We start from the raw sequence: 24,908 nt of genomic DNA on the forward strand, positions 1-24,908 counted from the left end.
TATCATTTATATAGGGATACATTACACCATATATAAGAAAACAGTGTAAAGTACAGGACCACATAACAAAATCTGGAAGAGGCCCCTGTCCGTCAATTATACATCCTAGCTGTTCTCTATTTCTAAAGTCATAACTATTCAAAGAGATCTTTCTCACACCAAAACAAGAACCAACATTTCCATTAATTACATCATTACCAATCTGATACAATTTCCACTATCATATAGGTGTTCCTTTTATCCTTTTATAAAATGTAAATGTAAAATATGAGGTCTGAGTAGATAAATATGAATACAGCACAGGGTCCCTCATAGAGGCTCCTTATGCTCCTGGGCCCCACAGAAGCCACATGGCCATCAGCCAAGGGCTTTTATATTGGTAAAGGAACTTGTGGTTTTTTGAGTCATAATCAGTGGTGGAAGTGGGCTGGTATATGCAGGGCCGGATTAAGGGAATGGAGGCCCCTGGGCTAAGGGAGCCTCCATTCCCCCGTGAGGCCCCCAATGTATGCCGCCCCCTGTGAGCCCCCCCCCCAAGCACTTACCTTTCAGGGCAGTCCTCCTTCCGCGGCACTCTGTAAGCTCCTTACTGAGGAGATCTCGCGAGATCTCCTCAGTAAGCAGATTACTGAGCGGCGTCGGGGACGGAGGACTGCACTGACAGTGCTCACCAGCATTGATCGGACTGGGGGCGCCCCCGCCCCCGGACCGATCAATAATGCTGCTGAGGACTTTGAAGGGCCCCCTGGATGCCCCAGGTCCCTGGGCTATAGCCCAGTTAGACTTCGGGTTAATCCGGCCCTGGGTATGTGGTAGTATGAAGTACCACAACTTCTCCTACTGCCTTCATTGTAAAACTATCAAATTCCATTCACTTACATTTTCTATACCACCACTTCTACATTTCCACTATTTGTTATAGTAGCATTTTAAGAGGTACAGTGACTAAACATAAAACTAGACAAGAGTATATACACCATGTTGGTGCCATGGGGATATTATTTTATTCATAAAATGGCAAATTATTCTGCAAGCATCAAAAAAAACATAACAAAGCCAGCCACACAAGATACAATGCTGCTGTTCTGCCCTAGTGTCGAGAGATATGATTAGCATTCAGTTTGACAATGCACCAATGTGGCCAATTTAGATGGGACTATGTGCAAATAACACCAAGCTGTAGAATCTCTTCGGCTTCATTGGGACCTGCTAATGTGGTTGGAAGATGATGAACAGGGATCAGTAGCAGGTCTCTTCTGTCCGCATTTATCAACATTGATAATGATCCAAACTATTTTAATCAGATTATTAAGTATAGGGGTAATTTTGCGGCCACACACGCTGTAATATTGGGGTAGTTGCACCTCATATATATTAATCATGGTAATAATGGATCTTAATTTGTGTTTATTACGAAGTACCCAACACTTTGTTTGATTTTGCACCATCACATGAAAGGGTTTTTGTCTCTGCCCCAGGGGGTAAATGTATCATCCTCCAATTTCTGCAAGGCGCCGGAAATCGGCGACTTTGTGGTGAAAATTGAAAGCGGCGATGGCTTATTAAGGCAAACTTGCCTTTACAAGCCATTGCCGCTTTAATTTTTCATTGCAAAGCCACCGAATTCCGGCGACTTGCAGAAATCGGAGAATGATACATTTATCCCCAGGTGTTATAGGAAAAGAAGTCTCTTCTTTCAAGCGTGTTGATCAAATTGACCTATGTGATTCTAAGCTCTCTAAGCTCATGTAAAAGATGTAAGAAACAAATTGATTCTAACATTAACCTAATAGTCTTAAACACTTCTGGACAACCACCTCTTTATATAACTTGCCCCCTGTGCAGCAAAGGGCCTTGTTCATTTTCACTGCAGTGATGCTGCAAATAAAAGCTGAGTACCAAAGGTCTTTATATAATGAGGCAAACTATGGCAGCAGATTCAGGGAACAAGTTTTGTGGAGGCAGTTATATGAATGGAGAGAATTTACAAAAATCTAATATTCTTGTTGCAAAAGTCTATTTTTGTGGTATGCACCTTGTTGGTAGACCTAGTCATGTGAAATATTAAAATATGTTTATTATTAAAGGATTAAAATCACATAATGGGGCATATTCAATTGTTTAGAATCCCAGCGACGTTAAAACTATTACCGTTATTACGGTAATAATAAGCTGGATTTCAGCTCGCAGCTCCCTGAGCCGCGAGCTGAAATCCAGTGAGAAAACTACCGTAATAACGGTATTTATGCGCACTATTACCGTAATAACAGTAATAGTGCGCGCGCCGCAATATTTTTGGCTATAACGCCAACAACTGAATATGCCCCAATGTGTCAAATCATTTTAGAAAGTTCAGATGAAATTACCAGAGAAAAGAACACATCATCCACTTATCTCCCAAAACGAGGGTGAGCAGATATGTAGGATGAATACATTAGTTCCGGAAGGCATCAATGTACATTTTGTTGTAAGTATTGCTGCCTGCTATGTGTAGGAAATCACAGTGCAAAAGTGCAGAGTCTTCTAGGCTAATATATAATGGGAGTACAAGGCACCCTTATGCCGTTAGCCTTAGACCCCTAAATATCACCGGGCCCCTTATGCCTCTTGGCCCTGTAACAGCTGAATGGATACTATATCTATACATCGTGATACAGAATGTACTGATATATATGCCTCTTATGTAAACCAAAGAGTCAGTAACATATTAAATTACACAGCTCATGTTTTAATGGCACCGCTTAAAGGGCTCAGGATTTGGTTGGGACTGATGGTGAAACTGGACCCAGTGTGCCCATATTTTATGAATCACGATAGAAGAGCCTCTTAGGATAATGGTCAACAATTCCATTTGTTAAGTTTTCATTGATATTTTCAATAAGCCGTATTCTGGTAGGTGGTTGCAATAAAGTCTAATATGTTTATTCTTATGTATGGGACTCTCCAGAGAGTATAGCTTAAAAATAGGTCAAATTTCAGCTACAGAAGAAAGATAATAGATGTAGTAAAAAAAAATAATTCTGATACGTATCCATAAGGGTTGAATGTTGGGATAGTTCCAATCAATCTGATGATTCCTACAACTCCTGTCCTGCACCTTGGTCAGCCTCCTGATAGAGCTTATGGAGAGGTTTTGAAAAACCAGAAAAGTGTTGCAGAGATTAGAAATAAGCCTGTTAGAAAAGTAATTGCTACAAACGCTACACTTTAGGTATATTTACTAAACTGCGGGGTAGAAAAAGTGGAGATGTTGCCTATAGTAACCAATCAGATTCTATCTTTAATTTTGTAGAATGTACTAAATAAATGATTACTAAAAGATGATTGGTTGCTATGGGCAACATCTCCACTTTTTCAAACCCGCAGTTCAGTAAATATACCCCTTAAACAAGTTAAACCTAGTCTAGTCTAGCTCTCCTGAAACTGGGATGGAAAGCTAAAGCAGATGTTCTCTCTGATCTGCTCGAAAAAACACTGCATGATCACAACTGCTACACGGTTCTCAAACGACCTACCCCACATTCAAGCTTACCACATCCATTTATTCTCCTGGTGTAAAGTTACCTAATAGAAGAGAAACGTTCAGATTTTTATGCAATAGAGGTGCCGGACTCACACAACAGTTTAAGTATAGCAGCAAAGAAAAAAAATAAAATGTATAAAACAACACTTTTCTTTTTTTAAATAGCCTAGATCATGGCGCTAGAGACTCTGGGCCTCTTAATACCAGGAACCAGCTATGCCCCTTCTTATGGCTCCGCACAGCCCTATCTTGTAATGTCATGTCCTACTTAATACTTTTATTCTTTCCTCATATGTTCCTACTACTGCTACATCCATTTACATCCACTACTATTCCACATCTAACAAAGCACATTCTTCAAGGACAAGTTGACATAAGGACTCTACCAGTCACATCAATGAGCATAAACATTGAGCAAAGAGACAGCCTGTTTCATAGACTTTCAAAGCACAGAGCAAATTTCTATAGATAGAATGACAAAAGCAATCTCCTGCTTATAACTTGCCCAAAGGGAATACATTGCAAAGTTTTCTGACCAATGAAGCGTATCTTTCAAATGTTAAGCTGTTGAAGTGCACTCATCATCTACACGTAGTAAAAGCAACCGGTTTGTGGGCTGAATCAATATTCATGAAATTTTAGCCTATCAGTTCACTAGGAGCCATAGATCACTAATTTATAATTAGGACATAGGCTACTGGATCTTATCAATGTCAATGGTTCTCATTATTATTGGTTGAGCCCACAAAATGACTTCCTCCACTGTCTTTAGGCATGGTCCTTATTTCTATAGTGTCTCCATGGCTTGTAACTCTAATAAGCACTTTATGATATTCCAATATACATACTGTACAATATCACATGCAGTGCTGTAACTATACATTTTGGTGCCCTGGGCGAGACAGGGCACCGGCGCCCCCCATCTAAGGAGGGGGGGGTGTAGTAGGACAGAAAGAGAGAGATATTTTAACTTACCAGAGTTTGATGCTTCAGCCGTTAAGTTCCGCCGTGGAACGCATGTGCGTTCCACTGACAGGAAGTTTGGCATTTGGAACGCACATTCGTTCCACGGCGGAACTTGGCTGAAGCATCAAACTCTGGTAAGTTAAAATCTCTCTCTCTCTCTTCAGCCCTTAGGCGGAACTTAAGGGCTGAAGGCAGGTAGCAGGTAGCGGGCAGCTGCTGCGCCCCCTTGGCTTTGCGCCCTGGGCGACGGCACCGCCCGCACCACCTTCGTTACGGCACTGATCACATGTCATTGGCATAGTTAAAGCACCATGGGCCCTGGTGAAGTATCTGAAATGAGGCTAACCTTCCTAATAAACAGCAAATCAAACATCTCATCTACCTTGACCACAGATGTATTTGCTCTGAAATATGTCCACCCTTGCCTCCTTTCTATTCTCCCTTTTCCCCTTTTTGCCTTCCTCATGCTTGTCACTGCATGCTTGTGTCATGTCTGCCCCTCAACTTTGTCCTCCCTTTTGTCTTTGTCTCCTGCCTGCCCCCTCATGCCTGCCCCCCTTTTCCTGTCTACCCTCCTCATGTATGTGTCATAGTTACCTGTGGGAGACTCTTGGATGAAGGTGAGGCCTCTAGGAGAAGCCTGCAATGTGGATGGGGACATGCCTCAATAATGCAAATCACATTATCAAGCTCCAATCACTTCATTGAACACTGAATAGGCAGGGACATGATGATTTGATGATGCAAATGGTGTCAGCAAGTCACGCCAACATCTTGTTTTCATACCTCCACCTCTCAGAAGCGAGGTATGAAAAGTAGGCAATTATGGTCTGTCTCCTGTTTGGCTACATTATGCCCTTTCTCACTTGTCTACGTCTAATGTCAGTTGTCCACCAGCAGCAGCACTACACAGCGCAGTGGAGGAGTCCAGTATGCCTATTTCAATGTCATAGGGTTTTGAGGCCGCAGAGATGAGATTCTCACATTGTGTCTGCTTCTGGCATAAGGCCCATCCCTTCCCCATTGCCTAGCTGCAGTTAGCGCAGATTTATGGGATTATTTACATCTTATTGAACTGAGTCAGCCTTTGATTTTCTGTTATAAACTAGCTTAATTTGTTCATAGTTAGGTACAGCTTAAAGACTAGAGTTGGATAAGAGCAAAAGAGCTCTCCGGTCCACTAATGTACAATTTATCTTATAGATAAAAACAAAAAAGTTTTTCTTTTTAAGTATTTCTATATATCAGATATATATTGGCAAAATATTAAAAAACATATAAAGTAACAGAAGTGTAGCAGGAAGCAATTAAAAGAATTAAACCCTTTGGTGGGGATCAGAAGTATATTTCAATAGGAGTCATAATTCCACAATAGTAAATCTTTATTAGTTTCTCACAATATTAGACACTGATCTTCTTTCAACATCTTATGTCAAGTCAGATCTGCAATATCAATCAACTGTAATGATATCGCTAAAGATGGATTTCCATCTAGCTATCTATACTTTCTCCTATAAATCGATGGTGATATAGTCCTATCGGTGGTCTGTCTAATGTTAAATATATTTAACCACAGACACTTTTAATATATATAAATATATATAATATAACATATAAAATTATGCAGATATGATAACCGTCAAATGCGGCATACAGCTGCTGCCAGACCCCACTTCCGGGTTTGTGACGTCACCAGAAGTGACATTCACCCAGCGTACATTTTGCTGATTGGCTTTTTCAAAGGAGTAACCCAATTGCAAGCATCGGGTCTCTTTTAGATCGGGTCCAGCCAATCAAATATTCTCATTCCTCTCTTAGGAAGCAACCAAAATCCTGATACATTCACTCATCATTTCTCGCCTCAACTATTGCAACCTCCTTCTCACTGGCCTTCCTGTCTCTCACTTGTATGACCTTCAATCCATACAGAATGCTGCTCATCTTCCTCTTCTGTCGCTCCTCTTCCACTTCTCCCCCGTGTAAATTCCATCATTGGCTCCCTATTCGTTTCTGAATTCAGTTCTAGCTCCTTACTCTCAGTTAAAAATCCCTTATTGACACTTCTCCCACTTATATCTCTGACCTTGTCTCAAGGTACATACCTACCCGGCCACTCCGTTCCACCTCTGACCCCCGTCTCAATTCACCTCTCATTGCCTCCTCCCATCCTCGCCTCCAGGACTTCTCCCATGCTGCCCTTATTCTTTGGAACTCCCTACCCCGCCTTACTCGACTCTCCCTCAACATTCAGTCCTTCAAACTCAACACTCACCTTTTCAAGCTCGCCTATCCTACCACTTCCTGAAAAGGCTTCTTTGACATCACCAAGGCTGCTGTACAGTACAGTCGGGGCATTGTTTAGCATGTTTAAATACATGCTGTTTTGTGCCCCATCCATTCACAGAGAACCAGAAACCCCTCCTGCATGCGCCCCTGCCTCCCTCTAGAATGTAAGCCCTTGTGGGCAGGGTCCTCTCTACCATTTGTCCCATGTCTGTCTGCTGTCTGACTCCCTTGTATGTCATGTTTTCTGCTGCACTCTGTGTGAATCCCCATAGCATTACTCGCACTCATCTGGGCTACTTATGTGTATTACCTCTAGGGATGGTCACTGACCACCGTGTTTTGGTTTTGTATTCGGTTTTGGTTCTGGATTACCGTCGTGTTTTGGTTTTGCAAAACCGCCATTGCGTGTTTTGGTTTTGTTTGGTTTTGTTTTGCTATTTTGTTGGAAAATCAATGTTTTTGGGCCTAAAATAACCACATTTGTAAAGCTAATAAATTATCAAAAAAAAGTTTAATTCCTGGTAGGTAGGCCTTCATTAATTCTATACACAAAACAGATTCTCTCCATCTATGCATATTGGCAATGCAGTCATCGTCTTTGGGTGTATATTACACCCTACACTTATAGTTAAATATGTAAAGAAATGGACAAAGGCAGTTTGGTTTCTGTCTCTATAGGTCACCCTCCAGTTGTAGAAAACACCAAAAAAATCAGCCATTATAGACTGTACAATATTATTTGAAATGGACAAAGGCAGTTTGGGGTCAGTCTGTGTATGACACCCTACCCATAATGAGAAATTGCCAAAAAAGCAACCTTTCAAGATGGTACGTGATATGGAAATGCCCCAAGTCCCTTTCCTCTTTGGGGGTAGATTGAACCCTAGACTTAAATAGAAAGTTTTAAAAAGATGTTATCGTCATCATCTGGATCTTCATCCTCACCCCCATCAGTGTGTACGTCATCAGCACAGACTATCAATTCATACGCCATTAGAGAACAGTCAGTGCTTGGATGTCTTTGATGGTGAAGGCCTTCCTCGTGGAAGATGTAGTTCATTTTTATAAACATCATTTTCTCCACATTTTTGGGAAGTAACCTTCTACGGCGATCACTGACTAAGTTCCCGGCTGTACTGAATACTCGTTCAGAGTACACACTGGAGGGTGGGCAGCTTAGGTATTGCAAAGCAAGTTTGTACATGGGTTTCTAAATGGCCTGCTTTTCCTCCCAGTAAGGAAAGGGACTGTCTGACATTTCCTTATCAATTACCTCTTGAAAATAATCCTCCACCATCCTTTGCATGTTTATACTCGTATTGGATGGAGTTATGGGCAAGGTGACATTTTTAGAAAAATCCTTCAAACCAGCCCAGATGTTAAATTGTTCTGGTCTTCCCCCTGCGTCTTCCCTGCTTCTTTTTTGGAAATTTAATTTTTTTAGGAGCAGCCGCAGCTTGAGAAAGTGAAGGAGGACACGTAGTCAAGCCGAGGCCCAGTTCAGCGGCCAACTTGCTGAGCAATAGCTCCTTGCAACAGTTCACATCTCGCTCATTTCCAAGTAAAGACTCAATGTAGGTCTTAAACCTTGGATCAAGCACAGTGGCCAAAACGTACTGATCCGAGTTCAAGATCTTAATAATTCGAGGATCATTGTGAAGCGAATTAAGTACTTGATCGACAAGGCCAACATACATTGCTGAATTGCTTGCTTTCAGCTCCTCCTTCAGTTTCTCAAGCTGCTTTTCCAATAGTCTAATTAAAGGAATGACTTGGCTCAAACTATCAGAGTCTGCACTCACCTCACACGTCACAACTTCAAATGGTTTCAGCACCTTGCACAGCACTGAAAGGATTCCCCACTGTGCAAGACTGAAATACATCCCCCCTCCTTTCCCAATGTCATGGCTTGTGCAATATGCTTGGATGGCTTTGCGCTGTTCCTCCATACTCTGAAGCATGTACAGGGTGGAATTCCACCTAGTTATAACCTCTTGCTTAAGTTGGTTGTAGTTGAATAGAAAAAAGCAGCCTGCATAGACTGTGGAATTAGAAAGTAAAAATGAATGGACCACAGTAGTTTGGTGGCTATCTATGCCCCCCCCCCCCCCCCCGCCCTCCACTTGTAGTTGAATAGAAAAAAAGCAGCCTGCATAGACTGTGGAATTAGAAAGTAAAAATGAATGGACCACGGTAGTTTGGTGGCTATCTATGCCCCCCCCCCCCCCCACCCCTGCCCTCCACTTGTAGTTGAATAGAAAAAAAGTAGCCTGCATAGACTGTGGAATTAGGAAGTAAAAATAAATGGACCACGGTAGTTTGGCATCTGTCTGCATCAGACCCCCTCTCCACTAGGAGTAAAATAGAAAACTTTTCAGCCGTTATAGACTCTAGAATATAAGTAGAAATTGAGAAAGGCAATTTAGTATCTGTCTGCATCATAATCATCAACATCATCATTAGTGCCCTCGTCGCCTACACACCCAGCAGGGTGGAATTCCTTTCTTGGCTCCAACAAGCAGCAAAAAAAAAAAAAAGAAGAGAAAAATGCACCAATTCTGAGTTCAGGAAATAAAGGTGATCCATTTATTGCTGACATTTTGCTTGTGCCTTTGTGCCCAAGAGTGGACATTATAATGACTCTGCCTCCAGTCATACATCCGGCCAGACATTCACTCGGGTCCCCGGCTGCGGCCTAGCGACGCGATCATCTCCTGCCTGGCTCCGGCGATCCTGCTTCCTCCTCCAACGTCCCTGGGCCCTGTAACACCACTCCTCTACATCAGCCCTGATCTCTTCTCTCCTCGGGCCTGCCCGCAACTTCGGCCTACTTCCGGCCTCATCCCTGGTCTCAAGTGACGACTGCATCCACACTGGGGTCCACTTCCGGTCGGGAGGACTCGCTGCACTCTGCTTCTCATACAAAGGACTCAGCTGTCCTCATCACCTCTCCTGTCTCCCGTTAAGCCTGACTTTTCGGCTATTGTGCCTCCTCAGATGACCCGGCCTACCGTCTCATCCTCCCCCTCACCTGAACTTCTGCCTCACCTGGAGCCCTCCAGCTCCCTGGATCTACCTCATCCTCGAACCCTTTGATCTCCACCACACTTCTGGCCCACCTGAACTCTGGACCCATCGGCCACCCCTGCTCATGCTACTGATCTCTGGACCCATGGGCCACCCCTGGTTATGCTACTGAACTCTGGATCCATGAACTACCCCTGCTCCTGCTACTGAACTCTGGACCCACGGACCACCCCTGCTAGTAGCGGCTCTCTGTAGCCCTCCACTGCTACTCTTACCCCTGTTCCATTTCAATCTACCGCAGTGTCTCTTAACCTTTATCGTATTTTTGCCTAACTGTATATTATTTTTGCCACTGTCTCTCTGTTCCACTCTGTGTTTTATTCCATTGTTCTACTCTGCTCTGCTGTTCTTATCTACCTATCTACTGTTTTGACCTACCTTCTACCTACTACTTATCTACCACCTCACCATTTACTGTTTTTCCTTATGCTATACTTTACATATTTACTGTTTTACTTTTGACTGTTTACTTATATACTGGTTTTCATATTTACTGTTACACATTTCAGATCTACTATTTACATATTGACTGTTTTACACTGATTTCTGTTTTACATATTTACTATGCCGCCCCGCTCATTTTCCATACCCATCCTCTCCCCTCACCACCTTCATGGGCCCGCCTCCCACCGCCCTGCCTCTCACTGTCCCATCTCTCACCATCCCCCTCGCTCCATCAACCCTGACAACCTCATCCACATCTCCCCACTTTCCTCCCTCCCCTTCTCATGTGCCCTCTGGAACTCCAGGTCCGTCTGCAACAAACTCTCCTCCATCCATGATCTCTTTCTCTCCAAGTCTCTTAACCTTCTCGCTATCACTGAAACCTAGCTCACCTCTTCTGACACCGTCTCACCTGCAGCTCTCTCCTATGGGGGCCTCTCCTTCACCCACTCCACCAGGCCGGATGGGCGTCAGGGTGGCGGAGTGGGCCTCCTCCTATCCCCTAACTGCACTTTCAAGGTCATCCCCACTGAACCTTCCCTCTCTTTCTCCTCCTTTGAAGTACACTCCATCCGTCTATTTTCCCCCATCCACCTCCGCATCTCTGTCATCTACCGTCCCCCTGGCCCCAACTCCCTTTTCCTGGACAACTTCTCTGCCTGGCTCCCACACTACCTTTCCTCCGACCTCCCCTCCATCATACTTGGTGACTTTAACATCCCCATTGATAACTCCTCTGACCCTGCCACCATCAAACTTCTCGCCATTTCCAGTTCCCTAGGCCTCACTCAGTGGACCTCCTCCCCCACCCACTGTCTTGGTCACTCCCTGGACCTTGTCTTCTCTCATCTCTGCGATCTCACTGAATTCTCCAACTCTCCCTTCCCACTCTCTGACCACCATCTCCTCTCCTTCACTCTGTCCTCCTCCCCTGCTCCCACCTTGTCTAAAGCTACCTTCACTAGGCGCAACCTTGAGGCTATCGACCCCATCTCCTTCTCCTCCTCTCTTGATACTCTCCTATCACCGCTTCCCTCCCTGGTCTGCCCTGACCAGGCATCCTCTCTCTACAACCTCTTCTTCACTACTGCCCTAGACACTGTCGCCCCAGCCTCTTCTATCCGCCAGCGCCGCCTCATTCCCCAACCCTGGCACTCCAAACTCACCCACTTCCTCCAAAGGTGCTCTCGCACTGCTGAACGCCTCTGGAGGAAATCTCGCTCCCTGGCCGACTTCCTTCACTTCAAATTTATACTCACCTCATTCTGCTCTGCCCTCTCCCTGGCTAAACAATCCTTCTTCAAGTCCCTGATTTCCTCTCAGTCCTCCAATCCCCGCCGCCTCTTTGCCACCTTCAACTCCCTCCTCTCTCCCCCTCCCCCTCCTGTCCCGCCTTCCCTCTCCGCTTCTGACTTCGCCACTTTTTTCTCTTCTAAAATTGAGACCATCCAACTGAACATTTCCTCATCCCATCCCTCTCCCGCCCCCCTCATCCCTTCTCTCTCCAACAACCTACTCTGGTGCTCCTTCTGCCCCACTTCGGGTGATGAAGTTCGCTCCCTCATTCTTTCCTCTCCACCCTCCACCTGTCCTCTCAACCCTATCCCCTCTAACCTCCTTCGCTCTCTCTCTCCCACTACCTGCTCTTACCTTGCTCACCTTTTCAACCTATCACTCTCCTCTGGTGTAGTCCCCTCTTCATTTAAACACGCTCTTATCTCTCCCATCCTCAAAAAACCTAAACTTGACCCCACCTCTCTTGCAAACTATCGCCCTATCTCACTTCTCCCCTTTGCCTCCAAATTACTTGAGAGGATTGTCTGTTGCCGTCTCACTAGACACCTCTCGGACAATTCCCTCCTCGACGCTCTCCAATCCGGTTACCGCCCCCTCCACTCCACCGAAACTGCCCTGGCCAAAGTTATTAATGATCTACTTTTAGCCAAATCTAAGGGTCACTTCTCCCTGCTCATCCTCCTTGACCTCTCTGCGGCCTTCGACACCGTGGACCACCCCCTCCTGCTACAAACACTTCTCTCTCTTGGCCTCTCTGGATCTGTCCTTGCCTGGTTCACCTCATATCTCGCTAACCGCTCCTTCTCAGTATCCACGTCTGGCTCCTCTTCCACCCCCTTCCCTCTCCCTGTTGGCGTCCCTCAGGGCTCTGTTCTTGGCCCTCTACTCTTTTCGCTCTACACCTCCTCCCTGGGGGCTCTCATCTCCTCATTCGGTCTTCAGTATCACCTTTACGCTGACGACATCCAACTCTACATCTCCTCGCCTGATCTCTCCTCCTCCCTCCTCTCTCGTGTATCTGGCTGCCTCTCTGCCATTTCCTCCTGGATGTCATCGTGCTTTCTCAAAATTAACATCTCCAAAACCGAACTGATTGTCTTTCCTCCCCCTAGACTCCCCGCCCACCACATCCTCTCTATCACTGTTAACAATACCACCATCTCCTCTGTCACCCAACTCCGCTGCCTGGGCGTTACCCTCGATTCCTCTCTCTCCTTCGTCCCCCACATCCAATCCCTCGCCAAAGCCTGTCGCTACCAGCTACGCAACATTGCCCTCATCCGACCCTTCCTCTCCCAGGATGCCACCAAAACTATCATCCACGCACTCATCATCTCCCGCCTTGATTATTGCAACCTCCTTCTTACCGGCCTCCCCCATTCCCATCTCGCCCCCCTCCGCTCTATACTCAATGCGGCTGCAAGACTCATCTTCCTTTCTCGCCACTCCTCGTCTGCCTCCCCTCTCTGCCTTGCCCTACACTGGCTCCCCATTCCTTACAGAATCCTTTTCAAACCCCTGACCGTCACTTACAAGGCTCTCTCTCAGTCTACTGCTCCCTATATCTCTAACCTCCTCTCCATTCACACCCCTGCCCGCTCCCTGCGCTCGGCCAATGACCGTCGCCTCTCCTCCACTCTGATCACCTCTTCCCACTCCAGAATCCAAGACTTCTCCCGTGCTGCCCCCCTTCACTGGAACGACCTCCCTCGCTCCATCCGTCTTTCTCCCAATCTGTCCTCCTTCAAGAGGGCACTCAAAACTTACCTGTTCCTAAAGGCTTACCAACCTTCCACCTAACCTCTCCTCCACCTGTTCTTCCCCTCTCTCCTACCGCCCCCCTGTTCTCTCCCCACTTACTTCAACTTGCTCCCAGTGTGCCTGAGATCTGTCTACCCTCCCTTAGGATGTAAGCTCATTTGAGCAGGGCCCTCTTCCCTCTGTTCTCCATACCTGCTCTTCTGCTCATTCGCCTGCCTGGAGTCTCTGAAGTTTTGGTATTTTTTGTTAACCGTTTGTAATGTGTCATCTTGTTTAGTCTACTGTTTGTGCTGTGTACGGCGCTGCGGAACTCTTGTGGCGCCTAATAAATAAAGGATAATAATAATAATAATAATAATCTCCCCCTCATCCTCTTCTAATTCCAAAGTGGCATCCTCAATTGGTGTATCACCGGCTACACTCGGGCTGTTCAGGCACACATCAGCAGAACTGCTGAAAGGGCCCTTCTTCATGGGTACACTAACAGAATGCTCACGATTAGACATCCCACTGTTGGATGGACTCTCCACAGGGATTGGTGTCATTTCTGATTCAGAGCAAACATTATCCTCCAATGCCTTACTGTTATCTTGCAGCTCGGCTTTTACGCGTAACAGTAGTTGTGCACCACTTGTAGGCTTGGTAACATTTTTGGATCTGCCACTAATAGAGAAAGGCGAAGGCCTCCTTCTCTCTTTGCCACTGCATGTGTAAAATGGCATGTTGGCAATTTTTTTTTATCGGCACTTAACTTTTCCTCGGTTACACTTCGTTTTCGCTTCAACGGGGTAAAAAAAAAATTGGTGTGTGTTTTTTGGGCTGATTTCAAAAGACGGTGTAGTTTGACATCGCCTTTCCCAGATGACGTACTGGGAACACTACCATCAGGACTGGTGACAGAACCTGGTTGCTCATTTTGCTAATATGTGGACTGCTTTGAATCCATTCTGAGCCCAAAGCACTTGTAGTGCTACAAATTGTTTTTGACTCAGCTGCAATATAGTACTTTTTTCACAGCCAGATAAATTTCTGCAAAAGAATGGGGGACACCCCAAAAGCAAATGGAAGTGCTAAATATATAAATATATTTATTATTAAAGTGCTGCAATATAGTTCTTTTTTCACAGCCAGATACATTTCTGCAAAAGAATGGGGGACACCCCAATAGCACTTGGAGTGCCTAAACTGAACAAAAAACCCTCCTCTCTACTCCTCTTACTGCTGTAACAATCTGGTATTAAGCTTTCAATGCTGTTTAATACAATTAATCACTGTCCCTTCGCTGATATAGCCAGTGTGACCTAACCCTGCTCTCTCCCTGTCAAATGGCGATGGATTGCTGTGGAGGCTGGTATTTATGCTTTTTAAATCTCGCGAGATCCGAGCTCAGAAAAACGAATACGTCACAATGACATTTTGCCTCGATTTCGAAACCGAATGGGCGGGAGAGTACCGAGCGTACTCGGCTCAGTACTCGGATACCCTAAATTCGGTTGAATTCGAATCTCGGGGAACCGAGCCCGCCCATCTCTAATTACCTCATCTGTTACTTGTTTCTGTATCTGGTGCTGCGAAACCTGTGGCGCCTTATAAATGAATAAATAATAATAATAATAATAATAGTCAGATAAGAGAGCCTATTAGATATTCTACTCGAAACACACTTTATTTATCTCATATCTCTTTCAATAATTTAATCACTTCCATCTTACATAGGAAAATTCCCAAACAGTATTTAGGTATCCCTAATAATTTATTCTTTTTAAAAGTTGTTGTTTTTTTGTTATTTTATTATATTTTATTTTAGATGGTTTTTATATACTTTTTATTTATATTTTTTATTATTTTAATTTTATATTTTTTAATTTTATAATTTTTTAATAAATGTTCATTATTATTTTTACTTAATTCACTATCCATGATGCCATTATAATCATTCTTGGATATAGTGTGGATGTTGTGTAAGAGGGTGATGTGGTTCTCTTACCTCTCTGTCTGTATGTATTACCCAGTATTGTTTTATCAATGTTTGATCCCAATTGTAAAACGCTACGGAATTTGCTGGCGCTATATAAATAAATGTTGATGATGATGATGATGATGATGATGTGTTCCCTGAAAATTAGTGCTTAAGTCAGTACTGAAAAGACAAAAAAAGTGACACAAAAGGGGGATACCATAATCTACCTGTAAGGTCATAATTTACCTGTGTTCATAATCAAAATTACATTATGATTATTCATATATCATTATTACATTTCAATATATATTGATTTTGTGTATTCAGGAAATCTTTATATATTTGGGAAATCTATCCATAAAGACCCAAAATAGGTCTGAAATCTAGATGTTATTTATTATTTTCCCCGTGTTTGCGTGGGTTTCCTCCAGGTGCTCTGGTTTCCTCCCACACTCCAAAAACATACTGGTAGGTTAATTGGCTGCTAACAAAATTGACCCTAGTCTGTCTGTGTCTGTCTGTGTGTATATTGGGGAATTTAGATTGTAAGCCCCAATGGGGCAGGGACTGATGTGGACGAGTTCTCTGTACAGTGCTGCGGAATTAGTGGCGCTGTATAAATAAATGGTAATAATAAAAATAATAATAATAATAATTGGAAAGCACATTAGAATATACAGGAATACCTGCTGGTATTGGCACAGCCTTATCTGGAGGTGCAGAGTCTATTGCTCCTCTGGTCTTCACCAGGGACCCCGCAAAGGAGTTTGGGTATAGCTATGAGAGATGCAAAGGTTGCGGTGGTCCAGGAGGGCAATCAGCGAGGTAGATAGAAGTAAACCATTAATCAGGGAAGCTGAGGTAAAGACGTGTCTGCTCTGTACACGAGTGGGATCCAAAAGAGTAGTCAGCCAGACAGGAGTCAAATACCAGAGAGGACTTGCAGAGCCAAAGGGAAAAAGGAAGTGTCAGGACAAGCCAAGTCAGGAAGCGTGGAGTCAGACCAAAAGTAGGATAGTTACATAAATGCCTGGAGCAGGATAGACCTCTAGCAGGCTAATGGTGCCAGAGTCATCCTTATATGGAGCTGGATAGGGTGTAATTACCGGCGGCGGTGACGTCAGCAGCTGCCGCCTGGTCTCTAAGTAGTGTCCTGTTGTCTAGCACTGGGACGCGCATGCGCAGAAGAAGCCGCCGGGCCTAATGCGTCTGGTTGCTGGGCAACCAAACGTTACTTCTGTGGGGAGAGAAGGCGACCATCTGCGGACGGAAGAGCACATATTTTTGAGATAGTAGATGAGAATAAAAATATTCTACCAACTGTGAAATGTAGAAGGCCGTTCAGGTCCTAACGGCCTTTTAAATTTCACAGTTGGTAGAATATTTTTATTCTCATCTACTATCTCAAAAATATGAGGAAATAGAAGAAAAAGTTGATTAGAATGTCAGTATTAATTCCTCTCTTCCTTATTACGAAAAACTTGCATAGCTGTTATATTAATTTAAGCCAAATGGATGTAAGGAGTTCAATAAGAAAATCCATTTTATTTCTCGCTGGAGAAGTTCTTTATCCACTTCTTCTCCTCTTATTTCCAAATGTACCTTTTCTATCCCAAAGCTTAACAGGCCTTAGGAGTTTCCTTCATGTTTCCAGAGGAAATATCTTGCTATAGGTGACAATTGTTTAAAAAGATCTTTGTCACGTTTAGAATTTCGAATAGACCCAATATGTTCCAAGGTTCGCTGCTTGAAAATTCTCTGCGTTTTGGCAACATATATTTTATTACATGGGCATATTAGGGCATATACAACACTCTTTGTATTGCAGTTTATAAAGTTGTTAAGTTTATGTCTTTTACCATATTTATCCTGAAATTCCACCATTTTGGTCATATAGGAGCAGGCCTTACAACTTCCCCACTAGTGTGAGCCTTTAATGTTTCCTCCGACCTTATTTGAAATAAAATGTATTTTCACCAATCTATCCTTCAGATTTATACCCCGTCGCCAGCTAAAATTTACTCTTGAGCCTAAAATCTTTTCTAGGCCTTGATCCGATAATAAAATTGGCCATTTTTTTTGGATCTCCTTCCATTCATTACAAAAATCCCCTACAAATCTGATCTTACTAGTGACCTCCTTCTTTTTTTGTGAATAAATAATACTACTGCGATCTCTGTACTTCTTTCCAAGATATTTTAACCATTCTTTTGCAGTACTCTATTTCCATTAGTCTACAGCTCAACTCCTTAGCTCTGATCTCAAAGTCTTCCGAGTTGGAACAATTACGTTTAATTCTTACGAATTCCCCTTTCGGTATATTATAAATAAAAACTGCTTCTGTGTAAAACACTATTTGTGGCCATTTTCCTTGTACAGAGATCAGTCTCACTTTCACCTTCAGGTCCTTTTCTGAAAGTAATATCAAGAAACTCACTACATTGTTGATTCATTGTATAAGTTATTCTCAGATTGTTGTTATTATCATTCAAATGATCGACAAAGTGTTTGAAAGATTTTTCATCTCCTCTCCAAAAAATAAAAATATTGTTGATGTATCTTATCCACGTAAGTACCTGGTCCGCATACTGTTGTAAGGCATCACAAAATACTATTTCCCTTTCCCATCTGTCTAAATACAGGTTTGCAAATGTCGGTTCTCAAGTCACCCCCCATACTTGTGCCCTGAACCTGTAAATAAAATCTATCTGGAAAAATTAAGAAAATTTTCTTCAAAATGAATTCTAACAATTTTACTAAAAAGTCATGGAAGGCTTGATTGGTTTCTATTTGCAAGAAAAAAATTAACAGCTTGCAGACCAACTTCATGTTTGATGCTTTTGTATAGTGACTCAACGTCACAAGTTATCATCCATAGATCTGGGTCCAAAGTTAGTCCAACTAATATTTTTAAGACATCCTTTGTGTTGTTCACGGAAAATTGTAGAGTTATCACATGCTTTGTAAGAATCATATCTACAAAGATGCTTGCTTGCTCTGTCAAGCTCCCAGTGCCATAGAGGATAGGTCTCCCTGGTGGTATTGTTTCATTTTAATGGATTTTGGGCAAAAAATATATTGTGGGAATCTTGGGGTTAGTTACTTGTAAAAAATTAAACTCAGAGAGACCTGCGGTCCCATTATATTATGCTCTCTTAATCATCTTATTGATTAATATCTTGAAATCATCCATTGGGTTTGAAAATAATGGGTTGTAGCATCTCATATCATTAAGTTGTCTAAACATCTCTCGTTTATGCATGTAAGTTGGCCATATGATTATATTGCCTCCTTTATCAGAGGGTTTCACAACATATCCTCCCATTTCTCTATTTTAATACTTTTCTTTCATTTTTGTTTAAATGATTGCTTTTAATTCCTATATGTTTATTGTTCAATTCATCAAGTTCTTTGGATACTAAGGGCTAGATTTACTAAGCTGCGGGTTTGAAAAAGTGGGGATGTTGCCTATAGCAACCAATCAGATTCTAGCTTTCATTTATTTAGTACCTTCTACAAAATGACAGCTAGAATCTGATTGGTTGCTATAGGCAACATCCCCACTTTTTCAAACCCGCAGCTTAGTAAATCTAGCCCTAAGTCTTCAAAAACCTGGATCTGAGGACATATACTGTCATTTGGGAAGAACTAGGATTTTTCTTACAAATCAGTCTGGATTCTTACATAGGTGTATCCTCTAAATGACCCTGTTCGTCTAATAGTTGTTCTAAAGTCTGCAAAGCTTCTAGATCTTGTACTCTATCGAATGGAGAGAAGGAGTTGATAATGATCTTATATCTCCACATGTTTGCTCCACTTTCTTAAGTTCAACAAATGTTGCCAATTTTAATTTCCTAGTAAACAATTGTAGGTTTTTCTCACATTTGAACCTATTGAATGTGGTTACTGCTGAGAAAGATAAACCATGAGATAGAAGACTAATATGATCATCAGTTAGAATTTTATCAGATAGATTATTAATCTGTAAAGATGTTGTATCCATCATTTTCTTCTCCGTTGTCATCTGCTGTAGTTTCCGTTCTGTTTCCAGCCCCATTGACTCCTGTCTCTTAAGTTTCTTCTTTCCTCTCCTAGTATCATCATCATCATCATTTATTTATATAGCGCCAAAATATTCCGTAGCGCTTTACAATTGGGGACAAACATAGTAAACAAATAAACAAACTGGGTAAAACAGACAAAGAGATGAGAAGGCCCTGCTCGCAAGCTTACAATCTATGGGACAATGGGAGTTTGACACATGAGGTTAAGTCTACATTTTGCATTTCGGCCCAGCCAGAGGTAAAAGTGACTCATAAGCTAAATGATCCTGTCACACAACAATGTTGGTCAAGGGTGTAACGGGTGGTAAGAGGGTAATGTAGTGAGGTTAAGAGGGTGGTTGAGAAATATTATAAGCTTGTCTGAAGAGGTGGGTTTTCAGAGAAAGCTTGAAAACTTGTAGACCAGAGGAGAGTCTTGATGTGCGAGGGAGAGAATTCCATAAAGTGGGTGCAGCCTGAAAAAAAGTCCTGTAACTGGGAATGGGAGGATGTAATGAGGGTGAATGAGAGACGCAGATCTTGTGCAGAACGGAGTTGCCGAGTTGGGAGATATTTTGAGACAAGAGAGGAGATATATGTTGGTGCTATCTTTGTTGATGGCCTTGTAGCTTAGTAAAAGTATTTTATATTGGATTCGGTAGAAAACAGGCAACCAGTGTAGAGACATACAGAGTGATTCAACAGAGGAATAACGATTTGCAAGAAAAATCTTGCCGCAGCGTGCAAAATAGATTGTAGGGGTTTGAGTCTGTTTTTGGGAAGACCAGTAAGGAAGGATTTGCAATAGTCAATGCGGGAGATGATAAGTGCCTGAATTAAGGTTTTTGCAGTGTCTTGCGTGAGATATGTGCCAACTCTGGAAATGTTTTTTAGATGTATGTAACATGATTTAGATATAGAGTCAATGTGGGGAACAAAGCATAGGTGTAAGTCAAGGATTACACCTAGGCAGAGATAGAAATGTCTGGTACGCTCTTGTTGGTGGGTGGGAATATTATTAACTCTGTTTTAGAAAGATTAAGTATGAGTTGGCGAGAGGACATCCAAGATGAAATGGCAGAAAGACAGTCAGTTACACGGGACAACACAGATGTCGAGAGATCAGAAGAGGATAGATAAATTTGGGTATCATCCGCATAAAGATGATACTGAAATCCAAAGGTACTTATTAGATTTCCAAGAGAAGCGGTATAGATAGTGTACAGCAGAGGACCTAGCACTGAGCCTTGCTGTACTCCAACTGATAGGGGAAGCGGAGCAGAGGTGGCCCCAGAGAAATTAACTGTAAACGAGCGATTAGAAAGGTAGGATGAGAACCAGGATAGAACAGTGTCTTGAAGACCTAGGGATTGCAGCGTTTGTATGAGAAGAGAGTGGTCAACGGTGTCAAATGCAGCCGAGAGATCCAGGAGAGAGTAATGGAGTAAACTTATTCCTATACTCCCATCTCTCTCTTGGGTTCTTGGGGAATTCCATAAAAAAAAAAAAATTATATTTAGGAAAGACCCTCTTGTCTTGCCATATTGCCTGCTAGTGTCCATTTCATTGTCTGAGGATTTTATCTCAGATGAGTCGTAACTTCCTGAATCCTCTCTTCTGTCTCTTTTATATAGTTATTTTTTATTATTTCAACTGAATACATTCTCTTCTACATAATCTCTCCTGTCTCTGATGAATTTTGATTTTTTTTCTCTCCATAATTGGTTTTTTAAAATGTTCAAGATCTCTTAATTTTCTCATATGCATTCAGAATTGTTTCATTTGTCTCCAAATCTTTAAATTTTATGCTCAATGTTTCAATCTCCGTGGAGTATGTATCCAGTAATAGGGTTTCATGTTTTAAGATTTTGAATCAACTCTTTAGAGCATTTTAGAAGAGCATTTTTCCGTTCCATTTTTAATTCAGCCGTTGCAAGGTATTAGGATGGATATAATTTGGGTCTCAGACCTCTGGGTGTGAGTGAATGTTTAATGTAGTTCTGATTAGTGGTCATATTCCACCGAACACTACTTTGTTTTCGAAGGAGTATTTTTAGTATTATTCAAATCATCAGCCCACACACTTTCTGACTGTGCATCTAATTGTCTTTCTCCTGGAGAGATCAGTCCCACATTTTCACTCCATTTCTCACACCGTTTATTGAGGTCTGCCCTTAAACTAAAACTATCCATCTCTCTATCTGTTGTTAATCAACAATTTTTGTTTTTTTATTATGTCATATATATCGATTGGACTAGTCTAATATTAATTCTTACAATAGAAGGAAACTTAAAATTGCTTTCTCATATAATCTGAATATATCTTAGTTTGTCAAACAGATTTGATTCTCCTGAGCAGAAAACATTAAACTGAGACAGACCTCAGTGATAAAGTTGAATAGGGACATTTATGTAATCTAATGAGATGATGTTATCTAATGAAAATGAAATGAAAAGATTACTGTGAACCTTGTAAAAAGTCAAGTGGAGCTGAGTTTCTTTGTGGGAGTGGGTGAAGTAAGACAGATTTTCAATTAAGGACAAGTTTGTTCGTACCTACCACTTATTAGCCTGACATAGTAGGTGAGGGGGTGCTATGAGCGTGTTAGCCTAGGGTGGCCTGAACCCTTAATCAGGCTCTGTTTAAGTGCTATAGCACTGACTTTAAGTATTCTATTATTCAGATTTTTTTTTCTGGGTGTGAAAATCCTTTCTCACATTTACGGTTTTGGGTGCTGGAAGGTAACACGGTAAACCACTGTCTTGGTTTAGGTTTCATGCGTAGTTCCCAACACTTTAAAAGTTACCAGGAGACAGGGTACATTTAAGCACATAACATGCTGACCTTACTGTATACAACCCTCATCATGACATGGGGTTCTATTTATCTAAATTCAAAAAGCCCTATATCTGGGAAAAATATGGTTTCACTGTCAATAGGGATTCCTCTTTACATCAAGGGGATACCATCAGCAGGTACCCTCAATATCATTGTTCTGTGATCGCCATCTCAGGATAGTAATAACAGAAAAAAACTCAATGAAAAAATGCTTTATTCTTTGGATACATTTTTTTCAATGGTCAATTAAAAAAAAACAAACAACATTATTTATTTTTAACTAAGTGGAACAGAGATGCCCAAGACTGGACCTTCATTTCCACTGTGTTTGCGTAACCCGGCTAGCTGGCTCATGTACCAGACCAGAGCCTTAAAATTGTAGTGCCTGGGGTGAGAAAGAAAAATGCCACCCCCTTAGCCCTCAATTTTAACCGAATGAACCTAAATTATTCATTAATTGCGTCCCCTTTCGCACAGCTCTAGTTACGGCCCTTCCACCCTTACCACTCCAAGCCATTGTCTCCAGTGTCTGAGTATCACCCAGCAGCTTTGGTGATATTTTATTTGTAAATTGCGGCGCTCAGTAACTTCCTAATTTCTCTTTAGCGACAACAGAAAATCAGTTGCATAAATTGAACTAAAGTTTATCTAATTTAAGTTAATTTTATTTATTTACATTTTAAGTATGCATCTTCTACAAAATATTAACGTACTCAGTCCATTCAACATACAATGGGAACTTTTAGTGGAAAAATAAGGACATTTTCCAAAAATGCAACTTTCCAGGAACAAATCCTTATAACCTGGGATTGTGCCTGGAACATGTAAACATTGCACTTGTAGTTCCACAACAGATCCACAGGTTGCCTAAACCTGTGTAATACGTTCGGTGCCATTTCTATACCAACCGGATGCACTAACCACGCCCCCGGAGACAGGCAACGCGGCCATGACAACGAATGCGGAACTCCATTGCGCATGCGTACCGCAGATGTGCTTCTTCACTAAACATTTACGCTTGGTTACTCTACGCTTCAATCCAACTTGGGGGCGGTGTCAGTGCCACCATTCCAACCAATCATTGCTTCCCTGAGGTTGGTGTGCTGTCACTCTATTGGACAGTTGGGTTGTTTCTCGGGTTAGCTGTCAGCAAGTTCGTCGGCGCCGGAGAAGGGAGAAAGTCTAAGATCAGAGAGGGCTAGGCCGAGGGGGCTGTCATGGTGGGGTTCGGAGCCCCGCGGCGCAATGGCCGGTTACCCCCTTTTGTACTGGTGGTGTTATTAATGGTGATCGCCTTCCTGGCCTTCAACCTCTGGAGCGCGTCCTCCCGTCAAGGCGCCCTGCAGGAAGATCTGGCGGCCCTGCAGGAGCAGGTACAGCGCACGGAGGTGGCACGGAGCCGCCTGGAGAAGCGGCACTCCGAGCTGATAGTGCAGGCGGACGGCAGCCGGCGGCAGCTGGAGCAGCGCCTGGGCGAGTGTCAGAACCTGGTGGAGAGGCTTCATGTCCGGGACACGGAGGCCCAGCGCTGCGAGGCGGACAGGGTGAGAGACTGGGGGGCCCAGACCTGTGTGTGACATAATGGCGCCCCCCGTGTAGGACATGGCAGTGCATGTGTGTAATCATAGACCTGTATGTGACCTTAGGATGATCCTGGTGTGAACCTGTGTGTGACATCTCCCCCCTTCTCCTGTACCCCCCTTCTCCTGTATCTTCCCACCCCCTCCTGTCTTCCTAACCCCTCCTGTCTTTCCCCTGTATTGTATATATATTCTATGAATGGGCCTGACCTTGTAGTAGTGGTCCAGGACCCGTGTGACATAATACACCTAATACATGATACACACAAGCCTTGCTGTGTCCTATGTGGGTTCTGCACATTAGTTGTATCATGTGCTTCCTTCACAGATTATAACTCCATGTATTAGCTATTTGTCAGTATGATAAAGAGATGACTGGTCCTTTTATTACTGCTCCAGTAATTCAGTTACAAGGATCCAGAATACACCCTTTAGCTCCATTAGAAAACACGTCAGAGTCTTCTTTTTGTCTTATATTGGTTGCTCGATATTGTAATTTGGGCACTTGATAGAGGGTGTTTCATTGACGCGGATGCTAAAGTAGTCAGTAAACTGAGTCACAGGATGTAAACTATTGTAAAAGATGCTCTTCTGTGTCAGGATTACAGGCATCAATTTCATGTAATTGCAAAAATGTAAAGCTCAATTCAGGCACTGTTCAGTCTTTTTTTAATAATCCAACCACAATTGCCGTAATATTTGGATGCCTGTGACTAGTAATGGTTTAACTTGCTATGAGTGTTTTTTTTTTGTTATAAATGATTAAAAGCATGTTGGCATTGTAAACATTTCTGGACAGGATATTTTACAACTATTTTACATACAGCTCTGTGGAATGTGTTCTGTATACGAGGTGTAATTTATTCTGCATCCCTATAGTTAACTTATTAGTATCTTTTTGACAGTGTCAGTGTATTCAGTTGGCTATCCATGTCTGCAATATTTGGGCATTTGTGGCACTAAAATAGATGGTATTGCAAGTGTGTACAATCTACATGAGTGTTTAGACTGCAGGTCAGGTCCTAAAAATAGATTGTAATGCAGTTTAGGATTGATCACTATGATCCTCTTGATTTCACATAGCTATGATTTTGTACAATTGCAGCCAATAAGTGAACTTAGC

At 42.6% G+C, this 24,908-nt stretch overlaps 1 protein-coding gene across 2 annotated transcripts in view; it reads left to right on the forward strand.

Annotated features, from left to right (window-relative positions):
• The first annotated feature begins 23,333 nt into the window (after window positions 1-23,333).
• GOLM2 (golgi membrane protein 2) overlaps window positions 23,334-24,908 on the forward strand; it is a 32,058-nt gene continuing 30,483 nt past the window's right edge. For both annotated transcript variants that reach the window (XM_075207514.1, XM_075207515.1), the window contains exon 1: window positions 23,334-23,749. In XM_075207514.1, the coding sequence (XP_075063615.1) occupies window positions 23,423-23,749 (327 nt within the window). In that variant the 5' untranslated portion in view covers window positions 23,334-23,422. The remainder of the gene's footprint in view (window positions 23,750-24,908) is intronic.

This window comes from Mixophyes fleayi, chromosome 4 (genome assembly GCF_038048845.1).
Source record: "Mixophyes fleayi isolate aMixFle1 chromosome 4, aMixFle1.hap1, whole genome shotgun sequence".
Taxonomy (NCBI): Eukaryota; Metazoa; Chordata; class Amphibia; order Anura; family Limnodynastidae; genus Mixophyes; species Mixophyes fleayi.